This window comes from Mustelus asterias, chromosome 20 (assembly GCF_964213995.1).
Source record: "Mustelus asterias chromosome 20, sMusAst1.hap1.1, whole genome shotgun sequence".
Taxonomy (NCBI): Eukaryota; Metazoa; Chordata; class Chondrichthyes; order Carcharhiniformes; family Triakidae; genus Mustelus; species Mustelus asterias.
The window spans coordinates 35,950,625-35,967,052 of record NC_135820.1 but is presented as its reverse complement, the minus strand read 5'-3'; the positions used below and the strand labels follow the sequence as shown (position 1 = coordinate 35,967,052).

Below are 16,428 nucleotides of genomic sequence, written 5' to 3'. Positions count from 1 at the left end.
AAGTATTTCAACAAGATTGCACGGCAAAGGCAAATCTTTAAAAATAAAATAAAAATAAAAACGAACAATTGTATTTTAATACAGGAGGTCTTGTGGTGGTGGGTAGTATCTCTGCCTCTCAGACAGACGTTCTGGGTTCCCACCCCAGGACTTGATAGTCAAGGAAGGTGTGTTTATAACGTGGCCAAACAGGTTGAATGTATCAACCTGCAAATTCTTCCAAAGTGCTAGTGGCACACGGTAAGAACAGGAGAGACTCCTGGTCAGCCACGCTTGATGTGGAATGCCACTGCTCAAGCTATAACCCTCTGACTAGCGACCTGTTCCAGGAATAACGAGCTGTGGCAATAGATGAAAGTCTGCTTTGTTGCACCACTGGGTGCGGGAAGAGAATTGGAATTGGAATATTTTAATAAAAGTGTCTATTCTTTGAAGTGAGATGGCTCGAAGGGCTTCTGAAAGCTTTCTTAAATATGAATCACAGTCAGGATTATTTAAATTCATTGAGGTTGATTCTCATGTATTTCTTTTTTTTTAAAGGAATTTTTTGCTGTGGACCAGCTCCAGTCAAGGCAATAAAGGAAGGAGCTGTGGATATGAAGTATGACGTTCCCTTTGTCTTTGCTGAAGTCAATGCAGATCAAGTATCTTGGGTCTTGGGTAGAGATGGCACAAAGGAAAAGATGAGGATCGAAACTCAGCATGTGGGTCAGAATATCAGCACAAAGAGTTGTGGCAGAGATGGTCGTGATGACATCACACATAATTACAAGTATCCTGAGGGTAAGGAACAGAAGCAGACATTTTGAAATGTGATCTTTTATTACTTTAATATTGTTCATGCTTACATCTTGATGACAGTTTTACCAATCTAATTTAATAGCAATGGATTCAACTTCCAGATCACATTTTATAACTTAAGTGAGCTGTGAGTATAGTGTGCATTTATAGCTACATATATGGTGTCGGAAACCATGGCTGGGATTCTCCAGTCCCGCTGCATTTGGCTGAGTGCCAAATTCTCCATTCTCTCTGGCAGTGGTGGTGGGGCATACGAGACCGGAGAATTCCAGCCGATTTATACAAATTATCCAACAAGGAGAGCAGAAAAATAAATAAATCACTGTTACCTTATGGAACCTTATTTTTCAACCTATTTAGGTTCTGCTAAAGAAAGAGCAATTGTTTCCGAAGCTGATTGGAGAAATAGGATGGCACCCCTGCCAGAAAAGAAACTCCAGGTCCTTGTGAAGACTGACAAATCAATAGCCAATGGATCGAATGTTCAAGTTCTTGTAACCATCTCCAACTACACTTCAATGGATATGGTCTGCAACCTTCACTTCCATGCCCATGTAAAAAGCTATAATGGAAAACTAGTGCGCCAAATTACAGAAAAGAATCTGCAACAAATTGCCGTCCGAGGCAATGGAGGTAATGGAACAGTTATTGATCTTTTCGTTTTCTAATCTACATTTTCTGTTGTAACAGACAATGAAAAAACAAACAAGAAGTGTTCATGATAAGCAGTAGGTCAGATAGCATCTAAGGAGAGAGAAAACTGATTTAAAATTTCTTCTCTGTGACCTTCCATCATGATCTGGTCACACCTGCCATGATGCCAGAAACCTGGGCAGAAGCGTGTTTTGCTGTGGCAGAGATGGCCCACCATTGACCTGCGGTGGGACCTCCCAAACCGCAACGTCAATGGGTTCTCCTGTTGTCCTCATCCTTTGCTGAAGAGGCTCCCACTAACAGGAATGGCCAGAAAACTTCAGCCATGATGTTTATATGTGATCTATTCAAATTGTCAGGCTGACTAAATGATATAACTTAATAACTAAGAGCAGCTTAAATTAAATGTCATGAATCCATGACTGGGACTCTCCGGGCCCACTAAGTCCCTGCGGGAATCGTGTTGGCCCAGAGAATCGGGCATTGGGCAAAAAATGGGTTTTGCGCTGGGCGCCAAACTCATTGCGATGGTCTCTGCCTGCCGTGCCGTCCCTGATCGGGTTCCCGGTCAGAGTGGGTGGGAACCCAATAATTAATCAACCTGATTTATTTAAAATGTGAGTAAAGGATTTGGAGCCTGATTCAGTTCCCTTCTGCTGTTCACCTGCCTCCCCTGAGGGATCTGCACCAAGTGGGCTTTGGTTCAGATCCTAGGAAAGGTGTTGTTCAGTTTCAGGATGGTGAATTCAGACAGTGAGGGGTTGGTAGTTATCCCCTTGTCAACGGCAAGTGAGGGGGAGGAGGGGCATGACGGGGCGGGGGGGGCAGGTATGGTGGATGGGGGGTGGTGTGTTGAGGGTTTCGTTTTAGGGGGAAGAGGACCTGCCCACTAAAGCGGGCGATCACTGAGAAGCCGGACTGGCTGGGGTGATTCTCGCGATGCCTAAATTTGCATTCTTCAGATGGTAGAATCCCACTTGTCAGACGCTGACAGCACCAGCTGGAAAACCAGAGCACTTAGACCCATTAGCCACCCATCATATTCTGAAGCATTGCAATCTCTAGATTGGTTCAGATCTCACACTTAAACTGTCTTGTTATGTTCTGATTGGTTGTAATCCATAACATTCATCATTAATCCATAATTTCCATCATTAATATTCATCATTAATCCTTAATATTTACCATTATCCTCACTCAACACTACCATCGAACACCCTGTCTCAGTCATGCATGAAAAATCCTGTCCTTTCTGTTTTAAGAAGCAAAATACTGACTGAAGCTTCTCTGGGAAACTATTTCTAAGACAAACAAAGAATCCAATATTTGTTTCATTTTTGCAAATCATCATTCTTTTCTTTACCTTACCTCCACTATTGCAGAAATCTTACCAATTAAAATATTTAGACATGACAAAGTATAATTCTTAACAGCTATCTATCTCTATAGTTCCAATTTAAGCAAAATCCCCACAGACATACATCCTTCTTTGAAACCAATTAGCACCAAAAACAGACATGCTCACATGGATGCTAAATTTGCAGACTTTTACCCTGTCTGCACATATATAAAAGACAACTGCTTTCTGACTCCCACGCAATAGTTTCCAAAGCAGCTACTTTCAAGCAGCAGAACTTCAGAGAAAGACACCTATTTTCTGGCAAATCCCAGTCTCCAAATCCAGATAGAGAAAGAAACAGTCAGAGAGCTATATCTTCTCTCTACAGATCCAAAACAGCAACTGAACTGGATTTCTCTCCATGAGTCTATCCCCACTCAGTCACATGACTTTTCCTGTCAAAACCCTAATCAAGCCCCACACTGAAAAATCCCTGGGGAAAGCACTAACATACCAACCCCGCATTAGTCCAGATTAAAACAAATATTATACAATTAAGATCAATTATGCTGCTGAAGCAACAACAGGGGTTGCCAGGTACAGACAAAGCAGCACCGATAATGGGACTGACTGCCAAAACAAATCCTGCACAAGAAGCATGACACGAATACATTTTTTAAGGCAGAGTATCATCACAGTTCCCCACTTTTGGAGCTTGAATTCTCCCTTCTCTCCCTCGTCACCATCCCCTGCCAAACCCACCTCCTCACACTATCTCTTATGACAATGCTTTCAACCATCACTGCTTTAAACACTGAAACTCTCGTTCTACATCACACTGAGTCACTACATCTCTTCACACCTTTAGAAGTTGTCTTTAAACCAATCTTTTCAATCTTGCCTTAGTTATTTCCCCATCCAATACCACACCCTCTTACCCTTTATGGAGTGCTGTGGGACTTTAACAACATTACATAAAAATAAAAAAGCACCTATCCCATTGAAATTTATGCTGATTTCTTAAACATTTTTTCCTGTTCTTTAATTGTCTTTTCAGATAAGACCGTGACTCTTGACGTGCCTTACTCAGACTATGCCAATTACCTTGGACAACATCGTTTGATCAAGCTGACTGCTTCTGCAGTTGACACAATGACAAAAGTAGTTTCATTGGCAATGAATGATCTTTCCGTGATTAATCCTGTAATTAAAATTCAGGTAATTAACTGCAGCAACTCCATCAACTGCATCACCACTATTGAAACCATTAATTGAACCGCCACTCTCTGGAGATGTTTCACTTTTTGCATCTCATTCAGTGGTCTTCCTATGCTTATCTTCTCGTAATAGAGGGAATGATTTTCAAACCTTGCCTTCCAGAAAACAATAAAACATTTTAACTGTAATAATGCTAAATTGGGTCATATCCATTAATAGCTCAATGGAAAGAAGAATCAGGCAATAATAGATAACACTCAGCCCTTGGTAATGAATTGAATTTAAATGGAATTTCCAGTGGATTAGGAGCAGCTCCAAGGAATCTTCCAATGATTTGTTTCCTCCAGTTTTTCCAGTTTGCACTGACATTCTATTCCATCGTACCCATAAATTCAATGTGGCATTATTCTCCTCCGCTTCCAACGTGGTTCAAGTTGACGTTCTTTAAGCTGCAATATCTCCACTCCCCTTTACTTAATAATAAAGCGATCCTCCCTTTACCCCAAAGCACTTCCAGCTTCTCCTCTTCTTCTAGTCGTCATTGTACTGACTAAATGTGTGACCCCCTTTCTTCATTCTCTTCCTCCATTTCCCTTGCTTTCTCCTTTACATCTCCCCTCAGTGCCACTCCTAACTGAGTCCAATCTTAAATGTGGGTTGCTTTCTACTGTATGTAGGAACTTCAGTTCTTGCATGAATCCCTACCGACCGTATACGATGGTGGCCAGAATCACCAGCAGGTCTCAGACAGGAACAGAGGGGAAAGGTTGCAATGATATTTGTTAGCAAACACTGGATTGAGGCTCCAAATCATGGCTGTCTGACTGAAAGGCTGATAATTGACATCCAGGTAAGGATTTTGAGCTCTCAAATTAATGACAGAACAATCGTCCATATTATTCAAAAGGGAGAAGTAGAAGAGGAAAGTGTTCACCTTAGGGGCAGTTTAGATTTTGTATCACGTGAAATCAGCATATGTTCAGCTTCAAATGCACCACCTTAGTAAACATGAGTCTGACTGACTTCAACAGGGTGGAATAATAAGGGCTAATTTGAGCATTAACACTGATTTCATTTCTCAGATCCATGATGATCCTGTCATACTCAAACCACTGACAGCAGAAATCCATTTTACAAACCCTTTGCAAGTGCCACTGAAACACTGTGTCTTCACTGTAGAAGGAGCATATCTAATTTGTGGGATGAAAACGTTCAGGTAAGTGAGAACGACATGATTATTAAATATATAAAATTCACACAACAGACAAACAATTCATTCATTTTTGGCTTGGGATGAGAAGATGTTCCTGTGATGAGAGGCTGAGTAAACTGAGTCTATATTTCCTGGAATAAAAACAAAAATACTGCAGATGCTGGAAACCTGAAATGAAAAACGAATATGCTGGAAAAACTCAGCAGGTCTGGCAGCATCCGTGAAGAGAGAAACAGAGTTAATGTTTTGAGTCCATATATTCTTTGGACTTCGGAAGAAGGAGAGATGATCTCATTGAAACATTTAAAATTATGAAGTGGCTCCACAGGGTAGATACTGAGAAATTTCCCCTGGCGTGAGAATTTAGGGAACACCGTTTCAGAATAAGGAACCAATTATTTAGGACTGAGATGAGGAGAAATACCTTCATTCAAAAGGATGTGAATCTTTGGAATTCTCTGCCCCAGATATTTAAGGCTCACATGGAGAGATTTTTGGTCTCTCAGTGAATTAATGGGTTTGTGGAACAGGTTGGAAAATGGAGTTGAAGCCCAATATCAGCTATGATCATTATGAATAGCAAAGAAAGCTCCATGCACCAAGTGGTCTTTCACTGTTTCCATTTCCTATGTACAAAAATAGTTTATAACCTCTAGATTCATAGGACAATGCCATTTACAGGATCAAATTGCATTTATATTTCTGACAAAGACTCAAGTAGGAGATGTATAAGAAAGAGTTGTCAAATGCAACGTTCAAAGATTTGATGAAAGAAACATGAAGGAGGAAAGGCAGAGAGTCTTAAGCCAGAGTTTCCAGAACACAAAGTTAAAAGGTCTGAATGCATTGTTGCTGATAGTGGGTTAAAAGGAGAAATGGTGCACAACAGGTCGAAGAGTTGGAATGGAGAGTTCAGAGGAAAAGTGCTCTGTGACTGCAGAAAGTAAGAGAATTTTAACTTGAGATAGTAGAGAACCAGGATGAATGCAGGTCTGCTAAACCACAGGTAATGACGAAGTAGGACTTGGCACAGAATAAGATAAAAGCAGAAAATATAATTCCAGTTCACCAGTTAGGTAATAACAACTGCAACCTTTATTTGCATAAAACTATAATCCAGAGGCTCACAGCCTCATGGCTGTCAGTCAGCTCCTGAGAAGGCTCTGGAACAGAAACCCAAACTCACTGATTTCCGCCCCATGCTGCTCCCTGATTGGTTCCCTGGGTCATGTGATGCTTACTCTGCAGATGGATGCTGAAAGGAACAATCACCACAAAAGATTTTGAGACAACTGAAATTATAAAGGATGGAGGATGGGCACTAGCAAGAAAGAAACATAGAAAATAGCATCAGGAATGGACCATTTGGCCCTTCCAGCCTGCACCACCTTTCATTCAGATCATGGCTGATCATCAAATTCAATATTCAGTCATCAGCATATGGAGTCTGGTGATTGACAAAGACATACAAATGTATTGAGTTAGACTGGATGATCTTAGTGGAGATGATATGGGACCAGAAGCTCAAGTCAGGGTTGACCAGGAGACAGATTATTTTTAAATTCAGGATATCAGCATTGCTAGCAAGTCTGAATCTTATTGCCCCTCACTAGTTGCCCTTGGGCAGGTGGGGACAAGACTTCTTCTTGATCCACTGCAGCATATGTTGTGAAAGTGCCCCCACAGTGCAGAACCCAGGATTCTGAACCAATGATAGTGAAGGGACCTGAGTTCAATTCTGGCCTTGGGTGACTGTCTGTGTGCACATTCTCCCCGTGTCTGCATGGGTTTCTTCTGGGTGCACCGGTTTCCTCCCACAGTTCAAAGATGTGCGGGTTAGGTTGACTGGCCATGCTAAATTCCTGGTTAGTGTGAGGGGATTAGCAGGGTAAATATATGGGGTTACGGGGATAGGGCTTGGGTGGGATTGTTGTTGGTGCAGATTCGATGGGCCAAATAGCCTCCTTCTGCACTGTAGGGATTCTATGATCTATGATTACTGTGCTCATGGGCCTTTACAGACCCCCAGTTCTGCAAAATATTTCAGCATAAGCTGCACTGTCAGCTTTTTGTTGCACTTCTTTAGAGGAAACTGAAGCAGGAAATCCGGGGAGGTTGCCCTTTGCCACTTTGGTATGCGAACACAGGGCCTACACCTGTTACAGGTTTTGACCAAATTCCACCAATTTTAGCTGCTCTGGAAAGCCTAAGGAATCATGGACCTCACATTGACTGGCAGTAATTTCCTTACACCTGCATCAGTGAACTGAGAATTCCACAGGCACAACAAAAAGAATAATCTCTGGTCTTCCTTTTCAGTTGATTTCTTCATTTTTAACAGTTGCCAAAGGCCAAAGCCTGTGCTTCTATGTAATGTGTGTGTGGAGCTGGTTTCCCTTTGTGAGCTCCCCTGTTCTTTGAAGGACAAAACAGAAGCAAGGGAAAGATAGCTGCACTGATGAGGGATACATAGGTCCTGATTTTACCGGCACACTGGCCCCGGAATCGGGGCAGGCGTAGCTCATAGAACAACATTCTCCGTTGGCCTCGGGCACGATCTTACGAGCCTTGGGCAGGTGTGCCGGTAAAATTCCGGTGATAAAGTCAAAGCTCAGATGACTAAATTCTGAGAAGTCGATCAGAATTGGCCAACTAACTGAACACGGACAGAGGACCTGAGACATGCAGAATAGAATACAAGCTGATATTATCAAATCAGCCATTACGGAAGCTGAAGATGATTTTGGTTTGTTTTTGCATTAATATTAACTTAATTTTTTTGCAGATCTTGAAAATCTACTGAGAGATTGTTTTCTATATACATTGACATTTCTCTTACATTGTTTCAGGATCAGTGAGATAGGTGCAAAACAAACGGCAACAATACATGTTGAATTCACTCCAAAGAAAACTGGCCCACGGAAGTTAATGGTTGATTTTGACTGCGACAAGATGACAGATGTGAAAGGATTCAAGAACATCACTGTCCAAAGTTTTTAAACTCTGCTTTATCTCTGACCTACTGCCATTACATGATATAACTGTGTATTAGGATTGTATTCTACGCAATTGGAAATAATTTTTCATCGAAGTTACTCAGACCATGGAAACTGTACACGTGTCTCGGTCTGCTATAATAATTGTGATTGTGCATTTTTAAGATGACTAATCTATGAGGTACTTGGGTTGAATTTGGTCACCATTACAGCCAATATCTGGGCAAAAGCCCCATAGACTTAGAATGGCCTGTTTCTGAGAATTATCTCCTGTGTCTGACAGCAGTCAGTGATTTCAGAATGTTTGGAACACCCATCTAAAACAGGCATTAGGTCTCTTGAATATTCTGATCAGTGCTCCAACATTTAACAATCTGATATTAAATTGGGTGAAAACGGAGCTTGGCATTCTTTTCTCAGTGGTTTACAGAGGCTGAATCAGTAGGCCTTACAGGGAACTACTGGAGGCAAGCAAACTCAATGTAGGTGTTCATTTCTGTTTTCAAATGTGCCTTACCGAGGAGCCAGAGGAGAATGAGCTCTCCTCCACATCAGTCTTGTGGACCAATGCTAACTGGCATTCTTCACATCTCTGTGGGCCATCCTGTCCAGGCTTTATCTGTGGATGCCTGAGCCAGTCAATTTTGAGTAGGCCTCGCTGCTGAGTTGACATCTACGGCCCGCCAGTATCCAATCCTCCAGGTGACGACCAATGCCCAATTTCTGGGAAGCTGTGGCCCTACATTTTCAGGCACACAGTGCAGACACACTTTCCATCTTGTGCCATTTTTTATTCTTGAGAACACAGGAGCAATGTCCTGGGTGAATTTTTTAAACCTACTTGCACAGAACATTCGACAGAAACCTTTTGATTCACTCCGAGTTTAAATCATTGCATTTCCCTGATGGAGGGAGGAGTAATATGCAAAGGAGAGACTGCCGGATTGTATCAATGGAACACGAAATGAAAACAGGAAATGTTGGTCAGGTTAAATTCGTTTCATTTTAATTTGCTGATGTGCACACCTTTGAAATTCGGGACCATAAGCAAAATGCGGCAGAGACCAAAAAATAGAAACCAAATCTAGAGGGAGAGGACAGTACTTGCCATGAGATCCTACAACCTGCTGTTTGTCTTAAAGCCTCTTATCTTCGCCTCTGTATCACCTTATCCATCACATTATATATCACCTATCTGAGCAACGAAATGACTTATTTTCATGTGATTATGTATCTTTATGTACCTTCTTCAATTTAATTTGATGAATACAATGTTGTAATCTTTATGCATGGGCCGCGATTTTCCCAAAGTGTCATAATGGCAGGAAAATTGACTAGCACATATCTGGATCGTAATCATCCCACACTGAGTCACCCAAGCTTCACCCCCACTCAGGGTGCCAGGTGGGCATTTTCAAGGTGCCTGGTAGGCACTTCCAGTGTTCCAAGTGGGCATTGCCAGATGGGCACTGTTGAACCATGTCTCCAACCACCCAGGTGCTTCAAAGGCCTCCATGCCTCCCCAGAGTGGCCATCATGCCTGGTCTCCGCTAATGGAGCACAATCCGGTTTGTGCCAGTAGAAAAGGACTGGGATGATTGCAAACCAAAATCGATTTATGGCCCGCATATTGTTTTCCGGGATTTGCACCAGACACAGCAAGGTTGGAAAATCGCCCCCATGCATTACTGATTGATATCTTGGGGACTGGGAATTGTATTGATTAAATTGGTGAAGAAAATAAAGCAGAGGTTCATGAATGAATTCTGGATGAACTGCATTAATCAGGCTCTATTTCTTACATTAATGATATCAGTGAACTGAGGAACAATCTGAGAATCGACAACCAATTGCATTTATATAACACCTGCAATGTAGAAAGAATGTCCCAGGGTGTAAAGAGTCCCTTTCGCAATCTCACTTAGGTTCAGAGCCATACTCTGGATGTAACAGGAACTTTGAGAAGTAATGTGTTAAAACAGCAATTTTATTGAATTTTGAAAAATTATAATAAGAAAATTATAATTGATAATATAAAAAAGAGAAAAGTAAGAAAAAAGAGAGATAACTTTATTGAAAGGAAATCACTTTATATATCAAAATAAGAAAGACAATAACCCCACCTTAGTCTGTTAACACCCTAAACCATAGAATCTCATGGAATTCCTACAGTGCAGAAGGAGGCCATTTGGCCCATCACGTCTACACTAACTCTCCGAAACAGCATCTTACCCAGGCTCCATTCCAGCCTTTCGAGGTCTGGTACAGACATTCTCAAAACAAGTCTCAGTCTTTAACAATTCTCCTCGCAGACACTGTAGGGCCATGCAGACTTTGCATTACCCAAGTTGTTTACGTATTTTTTGATGGTGTATTCTCATCGGCCATCAATCAGCTGGTATGTCCATCAATCAAACTTCATCTTCTGTTGCTCCATACTAAGTGACCACTCCATATAAGGTTACTCATTGTCTTGGCCTGGAATCCAAGAGTCACTGAATGCAAGAAAAAATGTCCTCTGCTAGACAAAAGACAACTTATTTTAATATTTTAGCCTGAGAAACAGAAAACAAAGATCTCGCCTAAATACAAGTTGTACATGGCCAGTATGGAAGAAACAAGTTCAGGAAATGTAGGTCCCAACTGATTATTATCTATTAATTAATCAATTAAGGTCAATGTCTACCAAGTAAGATTTGATCTAAAATAACGTCAATATTCACTTTGTGCTTAAGGTCAAGAGCAAAGCAGAAATAATGGTTTTCGGCCTCAGGGCTGTGACTTGGGTAGGGCAAGAGTAGTGCTCAATGTTGGGTATTCTCTCATAGATTTTCCCCATGATTGAATTTTCCCAGGATTTCTGCGGGCTATTGAGGGCCATTTCATCTACCGCTCCCATACGTTTTGAGCCCCAGTGCTGGCAAGAAGACACATCACATCGGGCAGCATTTTCTCAAAAAGTTCTAAGTGTAAAATAGGCAAGAAAACAGGAGGTTTTCTTGCTGGTTTTCCAGTAGGGTAAGTAATGGCAAGGTGTGAGGCTGATTTTGCTGGACAAACAGGGCCGGCGAGATCGCAAGAGGCAAGAAATTGGCCGCGAATCCGATTTTCCGCCTCTCGCCCCGGCTAATAACTGATTATTATCTATTAATTAATCAATTAAGATCAATGTCTACCAAGTAAGATTTGATCAAAAATAATTTCAATATTCACTATACGCTTAAGCGCAAAGCAGAAATAAAATGCATATTGCAAAATTGCAACAAAATAGTGGCTGCAGGCCTCAGGACTGTGACTTGGGTAAAGCAAGAGTAGGGATCAATGTTGGGTATTTTCTCATTGATTTTCCCCATGATTGAATTTTCCCAGGATTTCTGGGGACTTTTGAGGGCCATTTCATCTGCTGCTCCCATGCATTTTGAGCCCTAGTGCTGAGCACAAGACACATCACCTTTCATATTTTTTTCAGAGTTAAATATTATTGGGAGTATTCTCTTCTGGAGAGGTACAATGAAATGATACATCACACTGTCTAATGACACAGTCTATTATGTTGTACATTTTCATTTCCGACGCCCAAGCTCTCTCCATTTGTTAGTCCCGTTTTGTATTCACTCTAATTGAAAAGGGTAATGAACAGAGTGCAATGCAGAGATCTAACTCACAGCAAGTCCCATTCCCCCCTTTTCCCTGTGCTTGTCATCATCTCCCAACTTCAAAATTCTCATCCTTGTTTTCAAATCCCTTCTCATCTCTTCGCTACCTTCTGTAATCTCCTGCAGCCCTACAACACCAAAATATTCACACTCCTCCCATTCTGGCTTCTTAAGAATCCCTGATTTTTATCACCACCATTAGGGGCCTTGCCTTCATGTGCCAAGGCCCCAAGCTCTGCTCTAATTCTCACATGACTCGGTGCCAAAATTTGTTTGGTTATGTTACTGTAAAGTGCCTTAAAAGGTGCTGTGTCAAGTTGTTGCATAATCATCCATCTTAAATTTTTCCTCTCATTTTACAGTCACGTTGTTACTGCAAAATTGGTTTACATTTTCTAATTCTATCTCATATTCTTTCATGACTTACCTACCAAACTCTATTCTTAGCTCAATCTTTAAGTTTCTTTCCCTTCATGTTAACTTACTAATTTACAGCAGCCATTCTTTTTGATGTATTATTCTTTTGCTACTATTTTCCAATCATTGTTCCTTCAGATCCTGATTTTTCACCTGCAACCATTTAATGCCACATAGTGATCAATTCAGTGACCTGGCTGAATACGTAGGTTAGGTGGATTGACCAGGCTAAATTGCCCCTTAGTGTCCAAAGTTGCATAGATTAGGTGGATTTGCCATGGTAAATGCCCGGGGTTACAGAGATCGAGCAGAGGGAGGGTCTGGGTGGGGATTTTTTTTTGGTGCAGACTCGGTGGGCTGGATGGCCTCTTTCTGCCAGATAGGAATTCTGTGGTTTCTCTGATTTCTAATGTTGCATTATCATGGGGTTTTGTGCAGAACGTGTGTCTAGCTTCCTCACCTGGTTCTGTAAAGTTGACTCATAAACATACTTATAATAGGTTCTCTGTGTATTTTCCATAAAGTGGGTCATGCTATTGCAGACATTTCTTGGCTATCTTTCCTTTTTTGTCGCTGAAGATGTGCTGCATCCAAAAGGAAATACAGAATAAGGAATTGGTTCGTTTAAATCGAGATACCTGGAGAGAGACATTCATAAAATGCCACTGCTCTCAATTCAAACTAACAAATTTCTTCTTCTGCTTTTCTTTGGAAGCAGCTCAACTTCATTGAAAAAATGTAAGCTGCTGACGGGAATGTTGGCAGGACTGCCCCCCTTGTTTGGCACCTGTCAGTTTTCCTGGAAGAGGTCTGATTAAGTTTGATACGGGCATGCAGAATCATGAGGGCTTCAGACAGAATAGACTATTCCCACTGATAAAAGGATTGAGAACAAGAGAGCACAGATTGAAAAGGTAACTGGCAAAAGAACCAAAGGTGACATGAGGAAAAAGTTTTTCATGCAGCGAGAGGTTAGGTTCCGGAATGCACTGCCTGAAACTGTGATGGAGGTAGGTTCAATCGAGGCATTAAAAGAAAAATCAAATTGTAAAGGGAGAATTTGCAGGTCTACACGAAGAGGGCGGGGAGTGACACTGGGTAAATTGCTGCTACAGAGAGCGGGCACAGGCAGATTTATAAGACAATGGCCCAAATGCTCCTTCTGTTTTGCTGCCCCTGTTCTGTGATTGTGTGAATTAAGGAGGACGGCCAAGCTTACTGCTGAATAAAATTATTTACACTCCAACATGCATTAGGTTTAGGAGGCATGTAGCAGACAGACATAGCGCTGTATCCCATGATCATGGTTGGTGAGAACAAATGGGAAAAAAACATTGTCGGGCCGTGAAAAGTCAGATAAGACTTGCTTGAACTTGCCATTGAAAGCATGACAACTCCAATGAAGTATTATATTCCTAACTTGCTCCAAGGAGTGGAACTCAACAAGAAATACTGAATTGAACCTTTCAGATGTACACTTCCACACCCACTTTGCTGCAGGCTAAATAACATGCAATACCATCTACACACTGATCTTGTATAAGACACATAATTAAATCATCACTCAATTATTTGTAAAGGATGGTATTATAATTCAGTGAAATGCTAATTTCCTGTCAGCAAAGCCCCTTTATTGTGTATCAATGAGAAGAGCCGCACCCGCACTTACAGCTAGACAGTCTACATCTTGAGATTTATAACACCGGTCTGGGTTGTGCAGCAGGTTTTGAAGCCCCGCTGTCCGCTTCTCATTGGGCGGACCTCTGCTTGCTCAAGAAGGAAGCACGCATTCTATGAAGCCCATAGAGAGATGTATTGATGATCCCCGCGTCCTTCGTGGTCATTATAACATCCCTCCCCCTTTAGGTCCGTGTCTCCCCCCAGCACCCCCACTGTGAGAAGAACCTTACCGCCACACAGCGGTCAGTCTGAGGTCCGTTGAAGGTGGGACAGGGTCAAGCACTGTAAACCAAACAGGGGACCTTTGTTTCTGGAGGGAGTATTGCCATGTTACCAATGCGAGTCCCTACTGAGATTCTGTTGCAGCCTGGATGTCCGCTTCTTCAGCTTCCATCTCCAAGTCCATGCCTTCATGATCCAGAACAGCTAAAGCGGAGTCAGTTTTGAGCTGAGGCCTGACACTGGTAGGGACCATTTTCATGGCTGGAAGTGTGGCTGGCTCGGGCATGGACTCCCTGGCTCTGCGATGATCCAAGTGTTTCTTTCAGGTTTTACCCTGGACTTTGACCTTGTAAGACACTGGCCCTGTTTTCTCCCTACCTATCCAGGGATCCAATTGAGGCCATCCCTAAAGTTTCTCACGTGAACCAGATCACTCATTGTGAAGTTTCTTACGTGGACCCATTGTGAAAGCACTTTTTGTCCTTGCAGAATTGTAATTTCTCTGCTGGCTTTCTTGTTGGGATTCTACTCTTCCTGTCAAGTTTGGAAATACTAGGTTTACTCTGATATGAAGCCATCGTCCCATTACCAACTCCATGGAGACAAATCCAGTATCCAGAACAAAAGAGTTGTCAGGGAGAAAATCGGACCTCTCAGGGACAAAGGAGGGGAATTATGCTTAGAACCCAAGGGAATAGGGGAGATCCTAAATGAATACTTCGCATCAATATTCACGAAGGAGAGGGACGTGTTAACCGGGAGTGTCTTGGAGGGAGGTGTTGACCCGTTGAGAAAATCTCCATTACAAGGGAGGAAGGGTTAGGTTTTTTAGGGAACATTAAAACTGACAAAGCCCCAGGGCCTGATGGCATCTATCCTAGACTACTCAGGGAGACGAGAGATGAAATTGCTGGGCCTCTGACGGAAATCTTTGTCGCTTCTTTGGACACAGGTGAGGTCCTTGAGGATTGGAGGATAGCGAATGTGGTCCTGTTGTTTAAGAAGGGTAGCAGGGATAACCCGGGAAATTATAGGCCGGTGAGCTTGACGTCCGTGGTAGGGAAGTTGTTGGAGAGGATTCTTAGAGACAGGATGTATGTGCATTTAGAACGGAACAATCCCATTAGTGACAGACAGCATGGTTTTGTAAGAGGGAGGTCGTGCCTTACAAATTTGGTGGAGTTTTTTGAGGAAGTTACAAAAACGGTTGACGAAGGAAGGGCCGTGGATGTCGTCAATATGGATTTCAGTAAGGCATTTGACAAAGTCCCACATGGCAGGTTGGTTCAGAAGGTTAAGGCTCATGGGATACAAGGAGAAGTGGCTAGATGGGTGGAGAACTGGCTTGGCCATAGGAGACAGAGGGTAGCGGTCGAAGGGTCTTTTTCCGGCTGAAGGTCTGTGACCAGTGGTGTTCCGCAGGGCTCTATACTGGGACCTCTGCTATTTGTGATATATATAAATGATTTGGAAGAAGGTGTAACTGGTGTTATCAGCAAGTTTGCGGATGACACGAAGATGGCTGGACTTGCGGATAGCGATGAGCATTGTCGGGCAATACAGCAGGATATAGATAGGCTGGAAAATTGGGCGGAGAGGTGGCAGATGGAATTTAATCCAGATAAATGCGAAGTGATGCATTTTGGAAGAAATAATGTAGGGAGGAGTTATCAAGAGTATAGAAACACAGAGGGACCTAGGTGTGCAAGTCCACAAATCCTTGAAGGTGGCAACACAGGTGGAGAAGGTGGTGAAGAAGGCATATGGTATGCTTGCCTTTATAGGACGGGGTATAGAGTATAAAAGCTGGAGTCTGATGATGCAGCTGTATAGAACGCTGGTTAGGCCACATTTGGAGTACTGCGTCCAGTTCTGGTTGCCGCACTACCAGAAGGACGTGGAGACGTTAGAGAGAGTGCAGAGAAGGTTTACCAGGATGTTGCCTGGTATGGAGGGTCTTAGGTATGAGGAGAGATTGGGTAAACTGGGATTGTTCTCCCTGGAAAGACGGAGAATGAGGGGAGATCTAATAGAGGTGTACAAGATTATGAAGGGGATAGGGTGAACGGTGGGAAGCTTTTTCCCAGATCAGAAGTGACGATCACAAGGGGTCACGGGCTCAAGGTGAGAGGGGCGAAGTATAACTCAGATATTAGAGGGATGTTTTTTACACAGAGGGTGGTGGGGGCCTGGAATGCACTGCCAAGTAGGGTGGTGGAGGCAGACACGCTG

The 16,428-nt window shown here is 42.5% G+C and overlaps 1 protein-coding gene across 1 annotated transcript in view; it reads left to right on the top strand.

Moving 5' to 3' along the window:
* The window catches only part of LOC144508284 (protein-glutamine gamma-glutamyltransferase 2-like), a 29,253-nt gene extending 19,250 nt beyond the window's left edge, over nt 1-10,003 (top strand). The window contains exons 9-13 of the mRNA XM_078236101.1: nt 541-783; nt 1,162-1,434; nt 3,852-4,012; nt 5,095-5,228; nt 8,075-10,003. Of these exons, the coding sequence (XP_078092227.1) occupies nt 541-783; nt 1,162-1,434; nt 3,852-4,012; nt 5,095-5,228; nt 8,075-8,225 (962 nt within the window). The 3' untranslated portion in view covers nt 8,226-10,003. The remainder of the gene's footprint in view (nt 1-540; nt 784-1,161; nt 1,435-3,851; nt 4,013-5,094; nt 5,229-8,074) is intronic.
* Nucleotides 10,004-16,428: the final 6,425 nt, after the last annotated feature.